Raw genomic sequence first — 21,133 nt, forward strand, 5'->3', positions numbered from 1 at the left:
TTATCTGGCTGCAATTAGATCTGTTTAGGAAACTGAGGAGGAATCATCTTAAACACACTTTAAAAGTGTAATAAGGAAGTTAATCATTGTCAAATAAAGTAGCAGGATTTGTAAACACAGTTTTAATCCCCAAAGGTTATAAAAGTTCAAAACTTCATAAGTAACTCACTCTGCCTCCTCTCACAAGCAGATGAGCTCTTCCTCTGTAACTGAAAGAATACGAACTCACAGTCCTGGGAATGCTCCATTCCCCATGAAGATTCAGACTAATGAATGTACACTCTCTCTCCTCAATAAAAATTCAGTCATGAGCCTTTAATCCCAACACTCAGGAGAGAGAGGCAGGAAGATCTCTGTGAGTTTGAGGCCAGCCTGCACTACAAAGGGAGTTCCAGGACAGCCAGAGCTGCTATACAGAGAAACCCTGTCTAGAAAAAAAATAAACAAATAAACATAAAAATTCACATACATTATGACTGTTATGTCCTAAATTGTATGTGTACTCTGATATTGGTTTAGCTTACATAATACACATACCTTGACTTTAATCTGCTTTAAATCATACAAGATGTTACATACTAAGAGTAAAGAGTAGACCTGTCCCCCAAAGAAAACTTGTGCTAGGATTTCAAGAAGGGAGAGTATATGTAAACTATAAATGTCCAGACAATTTTCCAGTTCCATAGCTTCTCTGTGTTACAGATTGGTTTAATCTTCAAATAAGATATGAAACTTAGCAAAGTAAATCCATGACTAACAATTCCCAATTGTAATTACTTTCATTTCCTAATTACATACTGTGAGAAAAAGTTATTGACCAAATACTGTGGGAAACAGTCTTTCTAATTGATCTAGCAAACAGAACATAAAGTGATTTAATTCATTTAGATAATGTCATTGTCTTAGGGTTTTTATTGCTGTGAAGACACACCATGACCATGGCAATTCTTAAAAAGAAAATGTGTAATTAGGGTATGTAGCTTGCAGTTTCAGAGGTTCAGTCCATTATCATCATAGTGAGAGTATGGTGGCACACGGGCAGATGTGGTGCTGTAGGAGCTGGCAGGCTCCAGGAAGTTGCCTCCTTTCAGGCAACAGGAAGTTGACTGACAGTCACACTGAGGGAAGCTTGAGCAAAAAACACTTCAAAACCCACCCCACAGTGACACACTTCTTCCAACAAGACCATACCCCCTAATGGTGCCACTCCCTTTTGTAGTGGGTAGCCATTCCAGCTTGGATCTGGAAGTTCCAACCCCCATTGTGACTCTGGCAACTGTCACGCCTATGAGGTGGGGTGAGGGGAGGCGCCTGGAGACCCAAGAGCTGGATGGGCGAGCTCTCGCTCTGTGTGCTCTCTCTGTGCCGGGACGCTGAACGATGAAGGTGGACTGTGCAGAGCTGTGGAGAACACCGCTGGACTGCGATACACCTTCCCCAGACCCTGCGACCTACCTTTCACTTAATTTGTGAGTTATGCCATTAAATAAATATCCTTTTAACTACATGGGGTGGCCAAAATAATTTCTCCAATATCTGGAGCTCACGTGGGGGCAAACTCCAAAGGCCTGGGCGGCTCCCGCCCTCTCCTCCCTAGCTGGCGGATACCTAAACCTGCCTGCAAAGTTCCATATAACCAGGGAACACCTACACGGTTCCATTCCCGAAAAAGGGAGCAGCTAGTCTGATCCCAATTCCCTAGCTTAGCCCCAGACCAGCGAAAGAGGCAGGGGAGTGCTAGCTCCGATTTCTGCCATCTCCGCCATTTCTGCCATCTTCGTCATCTCCGATTCCAGCCAAGATCGCCAGCAGGTCCTGTTTTGGAGCTGTACCAATGACACCTGCTGGCTGAAAAGTGCTACTACATGCCCCAAAACCCATGAAAGGTAAGCATATTGTTTCAAGTAAAGGTACTTGATAATTTTACACCTTAAAATTGACTAACAAATTTTGAGTAATTCATGTAATATGGCCGACAACATTACCTCACAAGAATTTAAAAACCTTTTTGCCTGTATGATGAATGACATCTTCCTGGAAATATACGACATTTCTAAGGCATATCTGGGCTATACCATTTTGGCATTCATCATAATAATTCACACAGTGTTCAAACACTGGTTTAAGAACAAAGATGAGTCATTATTGGGACTGATACAGGCTTTAAAAGATAGCAATGAAGCCTTACAGAAAAAGATTCTCTCTGGAATCTGCTTTCAAAGATAGTAATGAAGGCTTACAGAAAAAGATTCTTTCTCTAGAATCTGCTAATCAGGATTTACAAAACAGGCTTGTACCCAAAATTGATTTTATTGATAATAAATATGAATATTTAATGGATAGAACACTAACTCTACAGAGTGAAGTTGTGGCTACTCAGACAGTATATAAGGAAGAAAGATTATCATTAATTGATAGGATAAGGTCCATGGAATCATGTGTTTCTGAGGATCATAAAAACTTCTATGATTCCATGAGAAATCTGGAGTCCCTTGCAAGAGAGGAGGTTCACTCCCTAGAACAGACCCTAGGTGCTCGTTTGCAAGCCCTAGAAGAAACTCTCAGTAAACATGACAAGGGAACTAATAAGCAGAAGGTCAAGACCATAGAGGTTGTAACATCTCCAAATGGCTCTCATACAATGGCTTATCCTGTTATCGTCCATGAGAAGCCAGCAGATGACACATACCCTGAGCCATATATGACATATACATTACAACCAATTTCAACAAGGGACTTTAAAAATATAAAGGAAGCAGTAGTTACATATGGGATACACTCCACATATGTAAGACAGATGTTAAATTCGTGGTCTACCTCACATAGAATCATTCCAGATGACTGGCATCAGTTAATTTCAGCTGTTCTAGAATATAGCCAGCAGTTACAGTGGAAAAGCTGGTTGAGAGAAGAGGCAAAAAATTTAGAACAACAAGGTAAAATCAGAAGTTTTGTGATCTCCCAAGATCAAATACTTGGTGAGGGATGTTTCGCTGAGAGGAATGTACAAGCCACTTATGATGAGCATACAATATTCCTATGCCGTACAGCAGCTCTAAATGCTTGGGAAAAAAATTCCAGAACTTGGAAAACCAACTGAGGTATACACAAAGATATTTCAGGGACGGCACAAACCCTTCACTGATTTTTTACAAAGACTGAACATAGCTATAACAAGAGCTGTGTCAGACAAAGAATTAAGAAAAGTATTAACTGAGTCCTTGGCGTTCGACAATGCTAATGCAGAATGCAAAAGAATACTTACACCATTAAAGATCAGATCAGCTCCTTTGGAAGAATGTATTCAATATACTAATGGTGTTCAGTCTCTTAACTACAGTAATGAGGCTTGGATAGGAGAGACAAATCCCAGAGGTGAAAGAAGGCCCTATAGTGCCAAATGTTTTAAATGTGGTACACCAGGTCATATAAGTAAAAACTGTACATGGGGTACTCCTAGAAGTAATACTCCTTCTAGGAATAGCCTAAACGGGAGACTCCAACCACCTCCTGGATTATGTAGAAGATGTGGCAAAGGCCGACATTGGAACAGTGAGTGCAGATCAAAAATAGATATACAAGGCAACCCTTTACTGGCGGGAAACACCTCAGGGGGCCTCCTGCAGGCCCCCAAACCAAACGTAGTATGAACATTCCCAGCCACTGTGGAAGAAATTCCTCTCCAGGACAACTGAATAAACGAATGCCTAATGTAAAAACCGATACTGCAATGGATGATAAAACAGCTTTGATAGATGGATCACAGTTTACAAAGAACACTATAAAACAAATATTTTGGCAGACTTCCATAAATGAACAAAGACCAAAGCTTAGAATTCGAATTAATGGCCTGGTTCTGGAGGGCCTGGTAGACACAGGTGCAGATGTGACTATAATTACACCAAAATCATGGCATCCGAATTGGCCTCTTCAAGAGGTAGATGTCCAACTTTTAGGGATTGGCACTCTATCTCAGATAAAACAGAGTTCGAGATGGGTTGAATGCATAGGGCCAGAAGGACAGAGAGGAAGGTTGAAGCCATATGTAGCAAATGTAGCAGTAAATCTTTGGGGCTGAGATCTGTTACAACAGTGGAATACCCAGATTAAAATTCCTACACTTTCAGAAAAGGAATACAGACCAATGCATGTTTCTAGGAATAATATCATAACATGCTATAAAAATCAGTTACTAACCATTCAGGCTGTTCACAAACAGAGCATGACTGTTGTTGAACTCTCAGAAGTACCAACTGCCTTACCTTTAAAATGGCTAACTAATAAACCTGTCTGGGTTGGACAATGGCCTTTTACAAAAGAGAAGCTACAAGCTTTAGAACAGCTGGTTCAAGAGCAGTTAAATGCTCAACACATTGAAGAATCTACCAGCCCTTGGAATTCTCCTGTATTTGTTATTTAAAAAAATCTGGTAATTGGAGGATGCTGACAGATCTGAGAGCTATTAATAAAGTAATTCAGCCAATGGGCTCCCTACAGACTGGGATGCCTTTGCCCTCTCTGCTACCCAAAGAATGGCCTATAATAGTTATTGACTTAAAAGACTGTTTCTTTACCATACCCTTACAAGAAAATGATAGAGAAAAATTTGCCTTCACAGTATCTAATTATAATAATTCTCAGCCAGTCAAGAGATATCAATGGAAGGTCCTCCCACAGGGAATGTTAAACAGCCCTACTTTGTGTCAATACTTTGTGCAGAAACCATTAGAGATAATTCGTGTAAAGTTTCCACAATCCATAATTTATCGCTATGTGGATGATATCCTATTAGCTGATCCAAAGTTAGATACATTAGAAAGCATGTTTGAAGAAGTAAAAAAAAAGTTTTGCCTCGCTGGGGACTGCAAATTGCTCCTGAAAAAATACAAAGAGGAGATTCTATTAATTACTTAGGATATAAGATAGAGCTACAAAAATACAAAAAATTAGACCCCAAAAGGTACAACTAAGAAGAGATAGATTGAAGACTCTTAATGATTTTCAAAAGTTATTAGGAAGCATTTCCAACTTACTGGGTATCATGGGAATACCCAAAGATGGACTACAAAATTTGGCTAATACTCTAGAAGGGGACAAAGAATTAAATAGTCCAAGAGAATTATCAGCCGAAGCTGAGAAGGAATTGGCTCTAGTAGAAAAGACAATTTGAGAAGCACATGTGGATCGTGTGGATCCAGAACTTAAATGCATTCTTGTCATATTCCCCTCCAGACATTCCCCAACAGGCATTTTGATGCAGAGGGAAGATATTATATTGGAATGGATATTCCTACCATGTAAACCAAATAAGAAATTAAAGACTTATATAGAAAAGATCTCTGATTTGATTCAAAAGGGTAAATTAAGACTTCGCCAGTTGACAGGAATGGACCCAGCAGAAATTGTAGTACCGTTAACTAATGAGGAAATTTCATCACTATGGAATGATAATGAATACTGGCAGAGAGCCTGCAGTAACTTTTTGGGAGAGATTAACAACCACTATCCCAAAAGCAAGAGAATAGAATTCATAAAGAAGACTGAATGGGTCCTTCCTCACATTGTACGACAAAAGCCAATTTCTGGAGTCCTCACATTCTATACTGATGCAAATAAATCAGGGAAAGCAGGATATAAATCAGGAGACTTAAGTAAAGTGGTGCAAAGTCCATATAGCTCTGTACAAAAGGCAGAACTGTATGCCATTCTTATGTCTCCAATAAAATAAGACAATTCTTTGCTTATTACAATATAAAGCATGTTACAGGTATACCACACAATCCCACAGGCCAAGCAGTCATAGATAGAGAGATCCAATCGATCTTTAAAGAATATGCTAAATAAACAGCAACAGGTAACAATGACTCCTAGAAATAGACTGCATAGTGCTTTATTAACCTTGAATTTTCTCAATGCTAATGAGAAAGGAACAACAGCTGCGGAGAGACATTGGATGACAGACAAAACTCCTGAGCTAAACCAACCAGTTTATTTCAAGGATGTGCTGACCTCAGAATGGAAACCTGGATATGTTCTACGTTGGGGGAAGGGGTTTTGCCTTTGTTTCTGCAGGAGAAGAAAAGCTATGGATACCAACAAAATTAATAAAAATTCGATTCAAACAGGAAAAACCCCTTGATGAAGAGAAGTAAAAGATCATCCACCAATGTGACATCTCTACAAGATGTAAGAAAATTTAACAATCAAAGGGTGGGGTAGGGTTCTGTTTCTTTCTTTCCAGGATAATGGAAATACCCATCTTCCAAAACTCATAAGGCCTTGAATATCCGGCTGTTTACAGCAGAAAGGAAGAATCTATTGGTACCAATCTACACATGGTAAAATCTCACTGTCTAACATCTATCTCTCTATCAGTCTAGAAAAGTTGTGGCTCCAATTCAATTATAAGCCAAGCTGGCTTTCGAGATGGAATTGGCTCACTCCTTCTCTAAACCCAAGCATATTGCTAAAAGAAAAGTTTGATAGATTCTTCAGTCCCGTATCAGAAGAGCCCTCTGGTGTGAGACAGAAGGAAACCAATAAAAAGGAACCATTGTCTTCTAAATTCTAATTCTCTCCATGCTTACTCTTGATTTCTCAGAATCCTTTCTTACATGCTATGTCCTCTTTAAATCCAAACCTCCCATTTTTGATAACAAATAAGTTTTTCTAATAGCAATCTCAGAAGTCTCCAGAAGGAAGATGGGGCCCCAACAACAACAACTCTACCCAATCCAGAATGATGCCATGGTAATCATCATCATACTACACTTCTTGCCAGAATTTCAGACAATCTTACCCATTACTCTAAAACTTGCTGCAGAACCTACAGTTAGTCTAACTGAGATTTAACTATCTGAGCTTTCTCACCGTACCCAACAGAGATAACATCACCCCCTAAACAGCAGGAAGCAATTCTAAGAAAACGACACCCCTTCTCCCTTAGGTTTCATAATTCTCAGGGTTATGGATGACAGTTATAGGGTTGGGGGTGGAAGAAAATATTAGACTCAGTGTTGTAAAAAAAAGGGGGGGGAAGAAATGGAATGGATAGGTATAAGATATGATGGTAAGTCATTGTATATACTAGTAAACAAATTTAGTAAAATAGCAACCTTAGATAATTTGCACTGTAATTTGTACTGTTATAGATTCTTATATGTTGATACAAATGTAAACTATTTTTATACTCATGTTTAAGATAATTTGTATATTGATACAAATACAGAACTATATTTGTTATAATGTACACATATTTCTACTCTTATTTGAAACATTTTTATATTGATACAAATGTAAATTTATATCTGTCATACTTTATATATGTTCTACTTCTGTTTAGGATATTCGGTATATTGATGTATATTTAAGATTATTGTCATATTGCATATTGCACTATATATTCCTACCTCTGTTATAAATATCTTGTGTATTGTCACAATTTTGAAGTCATCGTTCTTCACCATACATTTGCTTATAGACTGTTTACCTTGTTTACGTGAAGCCTTAGTCCTTAGGTTATTTTGGTAGATAAGACTTATAGATTTATAGTTGCCTATGCCTGTTATCTCTATAGTTATTTTAGTTAGATTATCCAGATTTACAGATACATAGGTCAGATGGACAGGTAATCTTCAAACACTTCATAGACCTAGAGAATATGGCATTTAAATAACTTAGAATTCTGTTGACGTGAGACACAATTGCTCCTGGCTGCACCAATTGATCCCGAGAGAATGTTGGGCTTCTAAGACATTTCCATTTGGAAGTTTGCCTTTTTGGCACAAAATAGCCTACTGGGCAAAGAACTGCCCTTGCCTTGATGGCTGACAGTACAAATGCAATGCTGTCCTTTCTGGACAAGCGGGACACAAGGAAAGCAACCACTGTACTCTGCCAAGACAGGGTAAGATGGTCTTTCAGAAATCCTGCTTCTGAAAATGGTCAGTCAGTTACTCTAGGCCTGTAGCCAATTTGAATGCACCAACAATTCTGAGAAACATTAGGTGACTGTCCAGGCTGCCAGCTGTCTTGGTCTACTCTTGCATGATTCCCGAAAGTTGCTTGCATCCATCTACCATTTCTCAGGTATCATTATGTTCCTTCTCAGGTCTTTGATGGGATTGAAGACTAGCAGTTATAGTTACAACTTAGTATATATAATATCTTAGATAGAACATATTAAGTATTAGATTCAGGTTCTTTAGGATAGGACACCTTTGAATGATCTTTATAACATGCCATTTATCTATGCTCTATACTTCTCTGGATTTTAGTATGTGTTTCTTGCTTGATATTGTTTGCATTGGTTGTAGTTACATCTTATCTAGGTCATTGTCCCTCATTATTTCTGGATAATATTTGATAACCATTCCTTTGTATATAGTCTTGTATTAGTTTAGAACCTTCTTATTTAGACAAAAAGGGGGAGATGTAGTGGGTAGCCATTCCAGCTTGGATCTGGAAGTTCCAACCCCCATTGAGACTCTGGCAACTGTCACGCTTACGAGGCAGGGCGAGGGGAGGCGCCTGGAGACCCGAGAGCTGGATGGGCCAGCTCTCACTCTGTGCGCTCTCTCTGTGCCGGGACCCTGAACAGTGAAGGTAGACTGTGCAGAGCTCTGGAGAACACCACTGGACTGTGATACACCTTCCCCAGACCCTGCGACCTACCTTTCACTTAATTCGTGAGTTATGCCATTAAATAAATATCCTTTTAACTATGTGGAGTGGCCAAAATAATTTCTCCAATACCCTTTGGGGGCCATTTTCTTTCAAACCACCACAGTTTACACTGTGGCCCCCAAAAGCTTATATAACCATATTATAATGCAAAAAAAAAATGCATTCAGTCCAACTTCAAATGTCTCCATAGTCTGTAACAGTCTCAAACTTGTTTCAAAGTCCAAAATCCAAAGTCTCTTCTGAGATGCATGTTAATCTTTTAGTTGTAATACCCCTGTAAAAATCAGAATAAAAAAGCAGTTCACATACTCCAATATATAATGGCACAGAATATATATTACTATTCTAAAACACAGGGAAGGGAGCACAGCAAAGAAATACTGGACAAAAGCAAGTATGAAAAAACAGCTGGGAAAACTCCAAATTCTGAAGCTCCAAGTCTGATGTCCAAATGCTCTTCAGATCTCCAACTCTGTTCAGCTCTGTTGACTGTAACACACTCCTTAGTCTTGGGCTAATTCCACTCTTTGCTAGCAGCTCTCCTCAGCAGGTATCCCACAACTCTGACATCTCTAACATATTGGGTTCACCAAGGCAATTCAGGCTTCAGCTTCACAGCTTCATGTAATGGCCTCTCCACTAGGCCTCCATTCAGGAATATCCTTGGCAGCTGCCTGGCCTCAGCAGCTGTATTCCATGACTCCTTCTATTCTTACCTCTAAAGCCAAAACCACTAAAGCCAAATTTTGCTGCTTGTTGGGGCTGGAATGTGACTTCATGATTCAATTACATCTTCACCAGCTTTCTGTCTTACATGCTTAAGATTGGCTGTCTTGAAATTTGCTCTGTAGATAAGGCTGGCCTCAAACTCAGAGACCCCCTAGTCTCTACATTCCCAGTTTTGGGATTAAAGGTGTGCCCTACTACACTTGGCTCTAAGCATTTCTTTCTTTTCTTTTCACAACTGGAAACTTAGCTGGGTGATATCTTGCCTTGAGGTCACCACCCCCTTTATCCTATTTCTTAATCCATTTATCCCATTGAACACTAAATTTAGCTCTATTTCACTTCCTGGTACTCTTTTTCTCCTCAAAATTTTCATTTTGTAATTTACTCTGCTCAGCTTGCTCCTTTTCATTATAAATCTTCATTACAGTAACCGCTAAAAGCCAAATGACAGAATCTATAATAGGCTCTTTTGGTATTTCCTCTGCCACTGGAATCAATACAAAATTCAATTTAGCTTCAGGTAGACTATTTAAAAAAGAGCAAAAGGCAGCCATTTTTTTTTCCACCAAAATATCACAAGACTAGTCTTTAGGCAACTTACTAACATCCTTCTCCTTTGAAGCCTCTTGATCATCACAGTTCATCAAATTATATTCAGCACCACTGTCTTCCATGCTCCTTCTAGCATGGCCCATTAAGCAGTGTTTAAAGCATTCCACTGTTTTCCAAACACAAAGTACAAAAGTCCAAATTCCTCCAAACAAAAACATGGTCAGGCCTATCACAGCAATACCCCAGTCCCTGGCTCCAATGTCTATCTTAGTTAGGGTTTTCTGTTGCTGTGAAGACACACCATGACCACAGCAACTCTTACAAATAAAACATTTAATTAGTGTGTCTTGCTTACAATTTCAAAGGTTCAGTCCATTATCATCATGGTAGGGAGCGCAATGGCATGTAGGTAGATGTGGAACTTGAGGAGTTGAGACTCATACATCTTTTAGGCAAAAGGAAGTTGACTGACAGTCACACTGAGGGAAACTTGAGCAAAAGAGACCTCAGAGCCTGTCCCCACAGTGAAACACTTTCTCCAATAAGGCCACACCTAATAGTGTCAGTCCCTTTGGGAGCCATTTTCTTTCAAACCACCATGCTCGTACTGAATCATCCATCACAAGACATGTATGTGTATTCATATTTGTAAGGTGCTGATATAAGGCCATATTAGAGTGACAGGTGTTAGGACTTTAGCAACATGACGTAGCAGAAGTTAATATCAGGCTTATATACATTGAAAGTTTTCCCCCCAACATTTAAACTAGAACCCTAGCAATCTGTAGGTCTCTGGCTTTCATTTCATGTTGGCTTGGCCAATCCAGAAGTGTTAGGCATTGTGGAAGGGGCTAGTAACACAGAACAAATTTGTCATGAGCACGTGTAAAATGTGATGGATAGTTTATGTCCACATTTTATTTTCTGGAAATCAAGTATATGTCTGAGATTCAAAGAAGTGTAGGAAATTAGTCTCTGTGTGTTATGGTGGTATTTTATTTGTACTAAAATGTGATTTTATTTGTATGTTAATAAATAAAGTTGCTTGGGGGTCAGAGCTAATAGCAAGCCATAGCAGAGCTGGGCGTTTGTGGTGCATGCCTTTAATCCTAGCACTTGGTAGAAGAGCTAGGTAGATCTCTGTGTGGTCAAGGATACAGCCAGGATTGGAGACACATGCCTTTAATCTCAATACCATAGAAGACCTGGAGGTCTGTACATACAGGCAGTGATGAGGCTGTCATGTGTTTGGGTTTACAACCAATGAGAAGGCAGAACAGAAAGACTATATAAAGACAAACACACAGGAAGTAGGTCCCTTTCGGAGAGGTCTCTTGGCTTAAGAGGCCAGCTGCAGCAGGCGGTAAGGCTCTTAGCTCTGATCTCTTGGCTTTCTTCTTTGCATTGGTTCTGTGTTTCTTATATAATAAGACGGCTGGTTACATCTACAGTGTGTCCAAGATGAGATTTTATGTCATAATCCCCACTCATTATGTTCACCAAACATTTCCTTCACATATAGGGAACACTGTCTCTTCACAAGGATGACAGCCTCAATTCCATTTAGGTCCTGGGTAGTGATGTTCCACATTCTCTATATACTCTGGATGCAATATCCTGAGGTATAGCCACAAATTAGTCAAAAATAGAAATAAATGTTTCATTCACATATATTTTAATATACTCAGGCAGCACCTAAGTAATGAAAATACTCTTTTCCATTCACAATTATGGAAATAGGTGAAATCAGAAAGTGATTAATCCATGGAAATTTTAATGGCTTGCCTCCAGCAACAGAATGGAGGTATAAGGATAGATAATAAAAAGTACGTAAGCCCCAAACAGTTACAGTCATATGGTTTTCTATATAGTCCCATCAACTGCAGAGGGAATGTCTGGCATAATGAAATCTATCAAATTTATGCAATAAACACAGAAAGATAGTATGCCTAGCAGAATTCTCTTTCCCATACTGTGTCTATGTTTTATCACCCTCTCTTATCTCTTCTTGTGTTTCTATGAGCAGGCACAATTCCTTCTGAGTTGTCATCTGAGCTACTGAGCTACTGCATCTTCAACACTGAAAAACATCTTATTTTTTACTTTGTAGACCGAAAATACAAACTTGAAGAGACCACACATTTCTGAACTTTATGCTTCCAGAGTGCCACATTCTTTCTTGTGTGCATCTCTTCCATAAATATTTCCTCCAGTGTCGACAGCAAAATCAAACACAAAAACCCAGTTAGTGTGCAGAACAGAAGGGGCTAATCTGCCAGTTTCAGAGGAAGCTAAACAGCACCTCTTCTTCTTGATCTTTTTTCCTTTTGCCTGTACCTATACAGTATATACTGGTCTGGGTCAACAGTTTCCTCAGATTTTTATCTCTCAAAGTTTTTTATCTCTAAGCATTTATTAACCTTGATAAGCTAATGCTATTTTTCTACTGTTTCTGCTTATTTTCTAGATTTACAGTTCATATGATAAATTTCCTGGCAGACAGATGATCTTTAGAGTAATCATAGTACACTATATTCTTTCCATATTCTTTAGTGTGAACCCAGATGTGCAATCTAAGCCTATGTCTGAAGACATAAGCATCTAGACTTGTAAGCATCTAGCCAGTTTTCTGGATAACAAGAATTATCCTTCTCAAGAGCTTGTTTGAACTAGTATCACGAAGTCATGGTAAACTAATTAGGGAATCTAAAAAGGTAACTTTGTAGTATATGTAGATATATATGTCCAAGGGCACTTGTGCATGTGAATAGACACTAACCCCATTTAAAGACTCAGAAATCAATTCAGGTTGGCCACCTCTGCCTTTTTGTTATTCCAAAAGTTAACTTGCTTCTACAATACACAGATATGCTTTTAGGATGGCTAATCCAGCACAGGCCAGTGCTTCAGCTGCAGTATTTCAGAGTTCTGAACAACTTTTCTATGTTTGACAGTATCTGAGATTGCCAAGCACAGCTTTTGAGCATGACTTGACATTCCTCTCCCTGTGTAGGAAGACAAGGAGAAGCAAGGAGAGAAAAAGGAGTGGTCCCAATTCCACCTTTAATGATCTCAGAGAGCCCATTCTTCTACCCACTCAAGAATAGTCTTACCCAACCATGTGGTTCTTTCATTGTTGTTCATGACAGTGTTGTTTTTTTTTTAAGTACATGTTCCTTCTTAAAATAGTCGTGAAAGACACACATCTGTGGATTAAAAAGTCATCAGTGAAGTGGTGAGTAAGTGTCTTTGTTATTTAGATATTAGTCACATTATTCCTATGGTTAGTGAAAGTTGAAAATGTCCCCACTAATTATTAGTGACATTTAACAAAAATAATTATTCCCCTTGCATCATCATAGCTGTGGTTCAGTTTAAAATTCTATTTTAGAAGTTTTCTACAAAAAAAAAAAAAAAAGAGCAGAGCAGCAGCTTCTTTTCTATGATCCAGACTACTTTGACCTTGTCAAACAGAGTGGGGATTTACATTTTCTATGATAAGTTAAGCATATATCCCATGAGCAGTAATGTGGTGAGTCCTGTTTAACTGTATTTTATTAACTTCAAAGACCCAAAGCATTTGTGTCTCTGAACCACCTCATTGGTGCTCTTTTCTGAGTGTCATGAGAGTTGAGTGCACTACCCTATATCAATTCTCACTCCATCTAATGGACTAGTTGACAGACTCAAGATGGAAACCTGGCTCTTGCCTATAGAAGTGTCTAGAGTTACAGTCTTATCATGTCTTTGAACTTCAGACTTCTGTTTATCATTTATAAATAATGAAGCTTCATGCTTGCCAAAGTAAAAATGCTCAGTAATATGAGTTTTTATGCTTCAGCACACATTGCCTTTTTAACCCAACAAAATATATTGACAGATTTAAGAGAATGGTCATTTAAAAGAAACAAACATATTTATTCATAACGTGCTTATTACTGAACAGTCACTGATCCTGGAGCCATAAAATCAAAGACAAAACAACATCCCTGTTTTTGAAAAACAGAGATCTAATATAGATGGTAGTTGGGTAAACAGATCACTATAATGCACTAACTCATAATATAAAGGGAGAAAAAAATCTAAATTCACTTCTTAAGAGCATGGCCCAGACTTTAAAGAGGAAAAAACATTGCCTGTTTTGCTGAAGGAGAGTCAGTCTTACTAGTGACTGAAGCAAGGATGTCTTAAGCAAAAAGAGCACTTTGTGCAAGCAGCTAGTAAAACAAATTGTCTTGTAGAGGAACTGAATTTCTTGAGGACAACACTCTCAGAGATTGCAGAAACATGGATAGTAATAGGAGAGGAAGTCCTCACCATCCACGGCAGCCACAGAAAAAAAAATCTGAAGGGCTTTGTAGGAGTAACTTCAGATATTCTGAGACATACTGATAGGCCTCTGCAGAGAGATCACCTTTACCTTTTTTCTAAATAGCCATAGCAAATGCATGGTCCCTCTCCAGAGGGAAAACACTGGGCCTCTCTTCATTATAAAATTCTTAGAGTTAAAGTTGCATCATAGGTTCTTTTATTTAAGATCTATTCTGAGAACCCAGTTCCCTCTGTCCTGCAAAAGTCAGATAATGTCCATATATCTGAACATATCTTCTCTGCCACAATCAGTATAGTTTTACTTGTGAAATGTTGCTGTTTCTGTAAAAATTTTAAATTAAAATATGCAATATATATATTTTTACAATGTAATATGCATGTGGATAATGAATATTCATATATATGCATATGTGAATATACATTTCTTTCTACCTGCAACAAGGATTATGAATAGTATCCTTTTCTCTTCCCACTATAAATTCTCCATAGAAATATTTAAATATAGAATATTGAAGAGTTGGGATGAAAGCAAAAAGATGTAAATTTGAGTCCATGCAACCATATTAAAAAAACACAAGTGTCTCAGCACTTGCCTGGTATCCCAGCACTGGGTTACAGAGACAGGAGAATTCCTGGGACTAAATGGCCAGCCAATCTAGATGAATCAGCAACTTCTGCTCAGTGAGAGAATCTATCTAAAAACATTAGGATGACAGTGGTTGATGAAGACTCCTGACATCAAAGGCTGGCTCCACATGCATAAGCACATGTCTGAGCATACACCGATCCCCCACACCACCTCACATCCATGCATACAAACACATAAACTTATATAGCACATTCTAAACATACAAATCCATGAGTCATATAAATATTACAAATAGTCTTATATTTAGCAGTAAATGTTTCTCTCAGCCCTGCCTTGTTCTATTTTTTCTTTGCCTCCCAACAAACATGATCTTAGATATTTTCCATTATGATCATTGCTATTACTGAAAAATTTCATAGCCTTGCAGAACAGTGACTATAAGAACATTTTTTTAATTACATGGTAACTAGATTTCATACTTACATTTTTACACCACTTTTGCCATGAATTAGTTTACTGTTTTAGCAATCACATGTCCTAATTCTAGAAAAGTTCATAGTTTGACCACCAAACTAGGATACTATAGCAACTTGAATTTGAATCTGTGACTCCCAGTTTCCAGAACTACATACATACATTAGAATTACATTTGAGTTTATTAAACACACACACACACACATCCCTGAAGCTTCATTCTAGTGTAGCATATATCCACACAGAAGAGCTAAGATGGAGAGAGGGAAGGGGCAAAAGAATCTCTGCTTGATAATGTCAATATTATACTTGAGTGATGATAATATTTTAATTTTACCTTCATCCTTCTCTTTAACTAAATCATAGTTGCTCCATATGTTTCAATTGAGTGGGTGGGTGACTGGTGTAGGTCATTCAGTATATATTTAAACATTTTTAAGTTGATTACCAAAAGCATGCAGGTATTAGGAAACAAAACAAAGCATTGATAAGCTCTCTCTATAAAATCAGTTTGTTTTAAGCTTAAACATTTTCCAATACAATTTTGATTTTAATAAACTCTTCTCTTTTAGTCAATCCCTGCTAATAAGAAGCAAATGAAGTTGCTTGAAAACACACTCAGTAAGCAGTGTTTTTCCATGGACCAGTGGAAGAGGGAAGAGAAAATGATTGTCCCGCGCTGTTAACTGAGTAGAGCTAATGGCATTCAGTCTTGTGAAATGGATATTAATGATTCGACTGTGTTTAACTTGGTTTGTTTTTGATAGATTTTCCTCCCTCTGAATTAATGTCTGTCTTCTTTTGATTAATTTAGAGTGATTGTAGTGTGAGTCACTTAATTACTTTTTTTTTTCCTTAAGTCAAAAATCATTCATCGTGATGAAGGCAGTCATTTTGATTTCCCACAAAAATAGTCTCCAAGGATATCAAGTAGAACTTTCAGAATGAGCAGGAGAAGTTCTTTATCCGGTAAGGATATGGAGGTGTCTTTTGGGACCTAGTGCTCTAACTCACAGGGAAAACTATCTGAGATATATATCTGAGATATATATGTTAGTGTCCAGAACCTTGTGTGTGTGTGTGTGTGTGTGTGTGTGTGTGTATGTGTATCCTTTAAATTGTTTGACAACTGAGGGAAAAGATTTTAAAAATAATTATCAGCAAAGAAAGAGAAAAGAGTAAAATGAATACTTGATTAAAGTTAAAAAGGACTGTTTTCCTGTATTCTTTCTTTGACTCTGTGGTTAACTTTTAAATAGGTAAAAGGAACATGTCTGTTTTTAGATTTGAAACAACACAGGAAGCATGTGATCATTGAAGAATGTGCTGTTTAGATGCACGTGTGACTGTGTTTTTCTTAGCAACAGTTCTTAAATAGGTTTATTTGCAGCAAGTTCAAAGTACTAAGTCATCCTGAGCTTTAACATCTACTGTGAGGTGATACATTATTATGTAAATATCTTCTATATTCTTAGGGATGAGAGTTTTTGCTAGACCTCATGGGAAAGCTAATATACTTGTAAGTCAATTAAGAACTGCCCCAATAGTCCAATATACACAGCTGGAGCTGTTTACTCAGTCTGATTTTAGTTGTTGTTATTGCTGTTGTTGATTTTGTTTTGTTTTTTAACATGCGTTTAAGAGAACAATGTGACAACCAACCTTGCTTGCCTTGGATTTCACATGTAATTAGCTCTAACTACTGAAGCAGTGTGTAACTGTCATCTTACATTTAGTACTCTTTCATTACCCTGACACAGAGTAATGTGTATGTGTGGATGTGTATATTATAATAATGATTTTCTGAAAATAGAGAACAAGTCAATATAGACTTTGTATGATAAATATCTACCATAAGTACTAGAAACAGCATACAGATATTGCTTAATAAGTTGCATGCTTGCAGTACTGCTTTTTATCTGGGTCAGTTGGAGTCAGTAATTACATCCCCTACATAACTGTTATAAGATTTCTAAAAAGGCATCCTTCGCTCTTTCCCTGTTTGTTTCTTTCTGTACTGTTAAATAAATTCAGAGAAAAAGCTCTTTGTTTAGGACACAGACAGTCAGACAACAGGTAGAGGTATGGATCAATACAGTACAGACAAACTACAGACAGGCAAGAACCCATGAGGTATAGACAGATGGAAGACACTGGGAAAGAAGTAGAGAATTTGAGCTTTCATTTGCTTTTGGTCAAAGTGATCCAAGAGGAAGTGCTTTGTTTTCTTATCATGACACAGACACATTTTAGTACCTCTGACATTATCTTTAATGCTTTAAACCAACTCAGAAATGCATTATCTGACAATCAACAGAGGTTATGTCCTTTCAGATCACTAGATCATAAGCTCATTGCCTATCAAATAGACATTATTATAAAATGTGTTTTAAATTGTTATTATTACCATAGGAATCAAACTAAATGCAAGGCCAAAGAGATATCTCACCTGGTAAAGGACTTGGATGCCAGTGTGACTACGTGAGTTTCATTTTCAGAGCCCATACCAGAAAATAAAAAAGCCAGATATGGTTGTTGTGGAATAGAATATTTGTGTAATTGTGTAAATATGCCTTGCAGTTGTTCATGTTGCAGAATAATTGTTTAACTATGTAAGCATAGGCTGCTGTTTCATCTTGCCTGCCTAAGGCATCTGATTGGTCTAATAAAAAGCCAATAGCTAGGCAGAGGAGGGATAGGTGGAGCCAGCAGCCAGCCAGTCAGGAGCCAGCCAAGCCGGAAAGCAGGATGGACAGCATGTAGATGAAGTGAATGAGCCTCAGGGCAGTACATAGCTTAATAGATATGGGTTAATTTAAGTTAAAGAAAAAAAAACTAGCTATAAACAAGCCTAAAGCTAAGGCTAAGTATTCCTAATTAATAATAAGTCTTTGTGTCATGATTTAGGGGCTAGCAGTCCACAAAACCCTACTACACATGGTGGTAAGCATTTATAATCTCAGTACAGGGGAAGAGAAACATGAAGATCCCTAAAGACTGCCAGTTAGCTCATTTAACTTGTTTGAGTACCAGATAAATGTTAGACCTGGTCTCAAGAAACAAGGAGATTGTTGTTCCTGAGAAATAATAATTGATGATGTCTTTTGGCTGTGCATATGCAACACAACTTCATACATATCTATACACATGAACCTATACAAACAGGAACAAGCACACATAGACACACACAATTTACATACATACATACACACACACACACACACACACACACACACACACACACATACACACAAGCACAAATAAAGTAATTTTATTTCAGATGGTCCGGATGCCTCATGAGACAGCACAGCCTGATGAATGAAGGTTTCAAATTGGAATCATCAGGTCTAGAATCATGTCTGATACCAGGGTACATTTGGGTCCTTGCCCATACCACGTAAACTAAATCTTAAATTCACAATCTGTAAAATAAAGCTAATGATGTCATTCCATTTCTACTGTGGTTCAGAGGATTTCATACAGCACAGAGGAGCTATCATAATGCAAGCCTATTACACTAATGCAACTCTTTGTACAGTACTATTTTTCTTCTTTTGGGAAAATGACTTTCAGATACTTTCAGTAAGTACAACCATCTGAGTTGTCTAAAAGCCAATTTAGCAACAGTGCCCATCAGCAGTGATCAAAAGGTAGTGGAGGTCTTGGCCCTTTGGAGTTCTGACTGCAGGGTGCCTCAGAAGAATCTTTCTCTATCCTATCTGTTGTGTATGCCAAGCTCTCATCAGGTAATAATCCTCTATATCCCACTGCGTTCACTTTTCATAAATGACTGAGTGTTTCTGGCATAGTACCTGGTACTTCATATTCTGTATCCAATTTTAAAATCTTTGTAATGCTGTTAAAAACAAAACACATATTGACACAGTTTCTAGTGGAGAAAGTGAGTGTTAAAGAATTGCCTAAGGTCCAGCTGGTTGGTGGCACAGATACTATTCAAACTCAGAGGTTATGTCTCCAGCATTATACAGCTTTACTTTGGGCTTTGCAGTTGAAAATGGCCAGTCGGTTTGTAAAGATACAAGCTATTGAGAGAGATCTGTCTTCAGAGGAATATCCATGTAAATGTTGACTGTGAGTATATTTGGAAAGTATACTTTCAGATAATGTGCATTCTTTGTGTTGTTTTAGTTTTTGCTTTTCCTTTTATTTCTGATGAATATACCTCCGTATTTAGGAAACGGTGCTTTGTAATTGACTGGCTTATAGTGAAATGTTCTCTCTTTTCAGGTGCTCCAGAGGGAACAGAAGAGAGCCATTGACACACTTGAGGCTAGTTTTCAGCCTTATTGACTATCATGCTGGGCCTGTAACTATTGTTCATGCAAATAGGGTTCTGTTTTTAGAAAGGGTGACTCATTATAAAAACAATGTGACTTGTCTGTCCCCCATGGCCTGAAAATAAATGTGGAGGGACAATAGATGCCAGGAAGCAAACACTTGTTTTGTCTTGAAACTTTGAAAGCTCCCTTGGCAGGCATTAACAACAGTTACTCTTCCTTTTTTGAGTTCACAGAGGTTGCTCTGCAATTAGCTTACACACCCTAAGATCTCTAGACCCAGAGAATGGTGAGCTCTGCTAAGCAGATGATAGTCAGTCTCCTCTCTCTCCTAACACCCCCCCACAGGGGGTGGAGTTCAAAAATCTCTTCTTGAAGTCCCTCCAACAACCTTCAAGGACCTTTCCATTTCAAATTTAGCTTTTTGAAAACTTGGTGAAAGAAAAGAAAAAGGAAATTTAGATACAGAAAATCAGGTTGCAAACCCTAGTTTTGTCTTTTTAATAAGTTGAGCCTTTTGTTGTATGTTATACATATATATTGTTTTCTGAACACCAAATACTTCATATAATTATTTAATTCATTTAGCAAATACTCATGTAACAATTATTCATTTGCATGCCAGAGAAGCTATGGTGATCCAAATGCTTTCTTTCAGCCTTCCTTCTAGTGAGATTGGCAAGCCTAAGTCAAATAATTACTGAGGGAGGGATCTCTGTGGGAGATGAGATTTTTCCAGTCTCTGTCAGAATAGGGATCAGGCTTGTGGGCACTGCTGGTGCTGATCTGAGGCTTCGATGGAGCTGTCAAGAGGCTACACCCAGCTCCTGTCCTTTGCTTCTTCTACAGTAGAGTGAAGGTTGCTGCCATTAGGATCTTGGAAGCCATGACCAGGGATCAGAAACTAGCTATGTAGTATCAGTTGTCAGGAAACATGCTGGTTGCAGGACATTGCTGGATGGTATAGATTCTTTCACAGAATGGGTGACAGTTTTTCCCCAGTAGCAACACAATCCTATGCTGTCTGGCCTAGGTTCCTGGTAGGTCTTTCCAACTCTCAAGCTGTTCCTACCACCATCCCCATTCTCACTACTTCTGTCCTCTGTGCTCTGATGCTTCTTTCTTCCAGTTACCTGCTCATCCCGCACTGTTGAAAGCAGGAAAAGGAATGTCAGAGTGGGCAAGTCTTTCCTGAACCTAATGTCACAACAGCAATAGAGGTAGCAGTAAGTGAACTTGAGTGTCCCTCATAAAATGGACTAGAAGTGGTGTTTTCACCAACCACAGCTATTGCTTTGTCCAGTCACAGTCTTGACTCTAGCAGCAATCAGTCAGTTTTGGACCAGTCATAGAAGACTGTGGTGGTATTGTGTTACCCGAAATATTGTGCACGCTAATAAACTTATCTGGGGTCAGAGACAGAACAGCCACAATATTAAACATAGAGGTTAGGCAGTGGTAGCATACACTTTTA

At 38.3% G+C, this 21,133-nt stretch overlaps 1 protein-coding gene across 9 annotated transcripts; it reads left to right on the forward strand.

Moving 5' to 3' along the window:
• Window positions 1–1,096: 1,096 nt before the first annotated feature.
• On the forward strand, window positions 1,097–19,800 carry LOC121831765 (uncharacterized). 9 transcript variants are annotated; one of them, XR_013053224.1, is made up of 5 exons: window positions 1,898–13,201; window positions 15,934–16,113; window positions 16,222–16,330; window positions 17,774–17,842; window positions 19,610–19,800. XR_013053224.1 is itself a non-coding variant. In XM_076578180.1 (3 exons), the coding sequence occupies exons 1-3, from the start codon at window positions 1,381–1,383 to the stop codon at window positions 19,776–19,778; spliced, it is 348 nt and encodes a 115-aa protein (XP_076434295.1). In that variant the 5' UTR covers window positions 1,097–1,380; the 3' UTR covers window positions 19,779–19,800. The 9 variants fall into 9 exon arrangements, 1 of the variants encoding a protein (XP_076434295.1); XR_013053223.1 differs by having other exon boundaries at window positions 15,934–16,330; XR_013053227.1 differs by lacking the exon at window positions 17,774–17,842.
• Window positions 19,801–21,133: the final 1,333 nt, after the last annotated feature.

The sequence above is a fragment of the Peromyscus maniculatus genome, chromosome 8, assembly GCF_049852395.1.
Source record: "Peromyscus maniculatus bairdii isolate BWxNUB_F1_BW_parent chromosome 8, HU_Pman_BW_mat_3.1, whole genome shotgun sequence".
NCBI lineage: Eukaryota > Metazoa > Chordata > Mammalia > Rodentia > Cricetidae > Peromyscus > Peromyscus maniculatus.

Coding starts and splice junctions, on each gene's coding strand:
- LOC121831765 (XM_076578180.1), top strand. CDS start 1,381: ATGAAGGTGGACTGTGCAGAGCTGTGGAGAACACCGCTGGACTGCGAT. Junction 1,470..1,796: donor ACCTACCTTTCACTTAATTT/GTGAGTTATGCC, acceptor CTCCGATTCCAG/CCAAGATCGCCAGCAGGTCC. Junction 1,887..19,609: donor TGCCCCAAAACCCATGAAAG/GTAAGCATATTG, acceptor CTCTCTTTTCAG/GTGCTCCAGAGGGAACAGAA.